At 41.9% G+C, this 5,983-nt stretch overlaps 1 protein-coding gene across 1 annotated transcript in view; it reads right to left on the bottom strand.

The window, feature by feature from the left end:
• The window catches only part of rbm18 (RNA binding motif protein 18), a 21,022-nt gene extending 16,165 nt beyond the window's left edge, over positions 1–4,857 (bottom strand). Inside the window, exon 1 of the mRNA XM_048613365.1 lies at positions 4,727–4,857. Within this exon, the coding sequence (XP_048469322.1) occupies positions 4,727–4,857 (131 nt within the window). The remainder of the gene's footprint in view (positions 1–4,726) is intronic.
• Between the last annotated feature and the right edge of the window lie 1,126 nt (positions 4,858–5,983).

The following is a 5,983-nucleotide window of genomic DNA, read 5'->3' as shown; positions in this document are numbered from 1 at the left end:
TAGGTCACAATTTTCTCTAACTCCAACTGCTCATTAGCAGGGACCCTGCTTATTGTATGTTTCGTAGAGATTGGGAATCATAAGAATGGTACTAAAGTGTGAATATAAACTATCTTCATGTATCTGTGCATCTAACCAGGGTGAAATCAATTAAAACCAAGTTCAAATGGACTTATTTTTCTAGGTTTACTGTGACAGCTTCAATAATACGATGTAGGTGATGTCCCACATTATCTGAATTAAATTGTGGGGATTACCATGGATGGCTCAGCAGAAAGAGAAATTGCAGGCAAAAACGTTAGAAGGAATTTCTGCAGTAAGTGATGGATAAAATTGAAGAGTTGCCCTCTTGAGTACTATAACCAACTGTGTTTCTCCAACTCTGGCCCGTTGCACATCCTTTACTCTAAATGTTCCACTATTGCCAGTCGTACTTCAGATGGCTAGGCCCTGAGTTCTGGAATTCCCTCTGTAAATCCGTCAGCCACTTTTCCCCTTTAAGATGCTCCTTAAAATATTTACAGAGATAGTAGGAACTGTTGATGCTGGAGAATCTGAGATAACAAGGTGTAGAGCTGGATGAACACAGCAGGCCAAGCAGCATCAGAGGAGCGGGAAAGCTGACGTTTCAGTCTAGACCCTTCTTCAGAAAAATTTTTCTTTTGAACAAGCTATTGGCCATCTGTCCTGACAGCTTGTGGCTTGGTGTCCTAATCTGTTTGATAATGCTCCTGTAACTTGCCTGGGATGATTTTGTATTTTACAGGTACTATATAAAAGCTGATGTGACGGTACACAGATAATTGTAACAGGGGTTCCTTTGTTTTGGAATGCTTCAACATGAAAGTTACACTATGATACTCCCAGTCAGGGTTGAGAATTAGCGTCAGTACTCTGATGCAGCTAATTCCTGAGGAACATTCTATAACCTATTTTAATTCAGCTGCATGAGATCTAACATGCTGCCATTGCTTTGCTGAGCCCTGCGTCATGGTAGAATTTGATCACTTAATGAAAGGATCCAATTTAGTCAGTGTGGAGCTGGAGGAACACAGCAGGCCAGGCAGCTTCAGATGAGCAGGAAAGCTGATTTTTCGGGTCGGGACCCTTCTCCAGAAACATCAGCTTTCCTGCTTCTCTGATGCTGCCTGGCGTGCTGTGTTCCTCCAGCTCCACACTATTATCTCAGACTCCAGCATCAGCAGTTCCTACTATCTCCAATTTAGTCAGCTGGTTTAATTTAAGACTACCTATTCAGTGCAGGAAGCAGGTTAATTGAAATTCAGCAATGACACAGCAAGGCTATATTTTGAGAAGATGATGTTATTTACAATTTATATAGATGATTTGGAGTTGGGGACCACGTGAGGGTGTCAAAGTTTGCAGATGACACTAAGATGAGTGGCAGAGCAAAGTGTGCAGAGGACTGTGAAACTTTGCAGAGGAACATAGATACATTGAGTGAGTGGGCAAAGGTCTGGCAGATGGAATACAATGTAAATAAATGTGAAGTCATACATTTTGGTAGGAGTAATAGTAAAAAGGATTATTACTTGAATGGTAAAAAGTTGCAGCATGCTGCTGTGCAGAGGAACCTGGGTGTCCTTGTGCATGAATCACAGAAGGTAGGTCTGCGGGTACAACAAGTAATTAGGAAGGCAAATGGAATTTTGTCCTTCATTGCTAAAGGGATTGAAATAAAAAGCAGAGAGGTTATGTTGCAGCTGTACAAGGTGCTGGTGAGGCCACACCTGGAGTACTGTGTGCAGTTTTGGTCTCCTTACTTGAGAAAGGATGTACTGGCACTGGAGGGGGTGCAAAGGAGGTTCACTAGGTTGATTCCGGAGTTGAGGGGGTTGGTTTATGAGGAGACACTGAGTAGATTGGGATTATATTCATTGGAATTCAGAAGATTGAGGGGGGATCTTATAGAAACATATAAAATTATGAAGGGAATAGATAAGATAGAAGTAGAGAGGATGTTTCCACTGGCAGGTGAAGCTAGGACAAGAGGGCATAACCTCAAGATTAGAGGGAGCAGATTTAGGACTGAACTGAGAAGGAATTTCTTCACCCAGAGGGTTGTTAATCTATGGAATTCCTTGCCCAGTGAAGTAGTTGACGCTACTTCAGTAAATGTTTTTAAAAAAAAATAGATTTTTTTTAACAATAAAGGAATTAAGGGATACGGTGAGAACGCGGGTAAGTGGATCTGAGTCCGCGAAAGGATCAGCCATGATCTTATTGAATGGCGGAGCAGGCTCGAAGGGCCAGACGGCCTACTCCTGCTCCTAGTTCTTATGTTCTTATGTTATATTTTTCACTTTTAAACTAAGGGGTTTTGCCTTTGTAATATCAACCATTTTGGAGAAAAGAAACTTGGAACTTCTTTATCACTAGTATAGAACAAAATGCTATAAGCACATAGCATGTCAGAGCTAAATGGTTACTCTTTTAAATGTCAGATGAAGAATCAATGAAACAAGCACCAATCCCAAAAAGAACAACTCACATTGACAGCTGGCAACCACGATAATAATGACTTCTCTCAGAGAGATCACACAGGTTGACATGACATTGAATGATGCGATAGGTGTACTAAAGTCCTGAAAGGGCTTGACCAAATAACTTAATCAAATTCAAACTGGATAAAACTATTGGCCAAAATGAATTATAGGAAACTAGGAACAGGAGTAGGCTATTTAGTCCCTTGAGCCTTTTCCACCATTCATGGCTGATCTGTGGTGTATCTCAATATGCTTGCCTTTGGTCCATATTCCTTATATCTTTGTTTAAAAAAATGATCTATCTCAGATTTAAAATTAGCAACTAATCTACTGCCACTTGGGGCCGAGAGTTCCAAACATCTACCACCTTCAGTGTGTGGAAGTGCTTCCTAACATCTCTCCTAAATGATCTGGCCCTAATTCTCAGACTATGCTTTAATTACATCTGCATATTTTAAAAGAATTTAAGGAAGAGTTAGCAAAGGCTTTATTGCAAATATTTAATGATTTATTTCTAAATGTGCAGTATTAGAAGCTTGGCAAATAGCTTGCGTGATTGCTATCTTTAAGAGGGTGGACAGACATGCCCAGACAATTATAGACCAGTCAGTTTATGGATTCATAGATTCATACAGTGCAGAAAAGGCCAAACTGCCCATCGAGTCTGCACTGACATAACTACCACTGAAGGTGCGCTAATCCCAATTTCCTGCATTTGTCCCTTATTCTTGAATGTTATGATATGATGAAGTGCTCATCCAAATACTTTTTAAAGCTTGTAAGTTTTCCGGCCTCTGCAACCTTCCCATGCAGTGCATTCTAGATTCCCACCACCCACTGAGTGAGAAGGTTTTATTCCCAAATCCCCTCTGAACCTCCTGTACCTTACCCTAAAACAATGTCCTCTTATGATTAACCACTCAACCAAGGGAAACAGCTGCTCTCTATTCACCCTCTCCATACCCTTCATGATTATTGTCATGGTGCCTTGTTCACATGCCTTTTCTATCTCCTGATTTGTTTTCTTCCCCACATCCTGACCACTGCTAGAAGGCCTGTATACAATTCCCAACAGGGTCTTTTTCCCTTTTACGTTTCCTCAACTGTACCCACACAGACTCAACAACTTCCAACTCTACATCACTTCTTGCTATCGATTTAATTTCATTTCTTACCAATGAGGCAACTCTGCCTCTTCTGCTCATCTTCCTGTCCTTTTGATAGGATGCGTATCCTTGGATGTTTAGTTCCAAGTCTTGATCCCCTTGCAGCCATGTCTCTCTGATACACACAGTATCATACCTGTCAATTTCAATCTGCACTGCAAGCTCATTTACATTGTTTCGTATACTGCATGCATTTAAGTACAACACCCTCACTCCTGCATTGACTGTCCCCCATCTCGTAGTTGTCCTAAAGGTAGATTCCTGACCCTGTCCACACTCTCTGTCTGTCTCTTACTTATGCTGGAAACTTCAATAACCTCTGCTGAACCCTATCTCCCTCTTTAACTCTTTCCATAATTTTCAATGCAACTGAACCCACTATTTAACTTAAAGCCCTATCCACAGCCCAGAGAGCCACCAGGACTCTGGTCCCAGCATGATTCAGGTGGAGCCCATCGCATTGGAACAGCTCCGTTCTTCCCCAGTTCTGGTGCTAATGTCCCATGAATCTGGACCCGTTTCTCCCACACCAATCTTTGAGCCACGTGTTTGCTTCTTTAACCTTGTTGACCCTGTGCCACTTTGCTTGTGGATCAGATAGTAACTCAGATTGTTATCTTTATGGTTCTGCTCTTTATTTTAGCCCCTACCTGCTCATATTCCCTCAGCAGAACCCATTTCCTTTTTCTATCTATATCATTGGTATCTACATGGATCACAACAACTGGATCTTTCCCCTCCCACTCCAAGTTCCTCCACAATCCAGATGACATATCCTGAACCTGGGCTCCAGGCAGGCAACACAACCTTCGGGATTCTCGATCCTGGCCACAGAAACAATGTCTATTCCCCTGACTGAACTATCCATGATTACAGCTACATTTCACTTTTCTCCCCACTCTTGAATGGCTCCCTATACCACAGTGCTGTGGTCAGTTTACTCATCCTCTCTACAGCCCCCACTCTCATTCACACAGGGAGTAATAATCTCAAACCTGTTAGACAGGCTCAAGAGCTGAGGCTCCTTCAACACCACTTGTGGGATCCCTCTACCTGCCTTGCTCGTAGACACATTCTTCCTGTCCTTGACCACTGACAGAATTTGAGGTAGTTACTTTAGGAGATGTGGCTGCATTCTCAAACACAGTATCCAGGTAACTCTCCCTCTTCCTGATGTGTCTCATCAGTGGTAGGAAAAATATTGAACTAAAGGAGGCTAAACAAATATGAGAGGGAGGCGGATAAGGGTTAAGATGGTAGATTTACAAGTGCAAAGATAGGAGGAGGCTCAAGTAGAACACAAAACGTAGCATAGAGTGGTCAGGCCAGATGGCTTATTTCTGTGCTGTGTGTCCACTGTAATTAAGTCACAGTAGATGGACTATTCAGACTTGTTGCCACTACATTTTATTCATATCTCAACGAAAAAATAGCTAGTTGGCTTTGGCAAATGAATGTTTTGAATTCATCAACACCTGCCTGAGGGCTAAGTTATATAAAATAGGATTACAGAATCACACAACTGTTACAGGGTAGAAAGGTCATTTAGCTGGCTCTCTAAAGAACATTATGACTGAGTACCATTTGCCTGTCTTTTCACTGTACTTTATTTCTCTTCAAATAATCATCCAATGTCCTCTTGAATGCCTCAGTTGGCTGTGCCTCCTCTACATTGGCAAAACAGTGCATTTCAGATCCAAATCAGTCATTTTGTGAGAAGGATCTTTCTCACATCGCATTTGCTATATTTGTAAGTCACTCTAAATCTGTGCCTTCTCAATCTCAATTCTTTTATAAGTGGGACAAGTTTCTCCCGATCTGTACTATCCAGGTCTCTCATGATTTTGAAAACTTAGAGTCTTAGAGTCATTGAACAAACAACAGGCCCTTCAGCCCACCGTGTCTATGCTGACCAACAAACATCACGAGTCCCATTTACCTGCTCTTGGTCCATAGCTGCTATGCCCTGGCATTTTAAGTGCTCATCCAGATGCTTCTTAAATGTTGCATGAGTACCTGCCTCCACCACCCTTTCAGGCAGTTCGTTCCATATTTCTACCACCCTCTGGGTGAAAAAAAATTTTCTCCAAATTCCTCTAAAACACTTTAAGTAAACTTGTGCTGTCTGATCTTAGACACATCTGCCATTGGGAAAAGATTCTCACAATCTACCCTTCCATAATTTTGTGTATCAGATTCCCCCATCCCAGCCTCCTCTGCTCCAGGGAAAACAAACTGAGTCTATCCAGTCTCTCCTCAAAACTGAGACTTTTCATCTCAGGCCATTTCCTGGTGAATCTCTTCTGCACC

This window comes from Rhincodon typus, chromosome 28 (genome assembly GCF_021869965.1).
Source record: "Rhincodon typus isolate 14 chromosome 28, sRhiTyp1.1, whole genome shotgun sequence".
In the NCBI taxonomy this organism is placed as follows: Eukaryota; Metazoa; Chordata; class Chondrichthyes; order Orectolobiformes; family Rhincodontidae; genus Rhincodon; species Rhincodon typus.
This window is presented reverse-complemented; position numbering and strand designations above follow the sequence as displayed.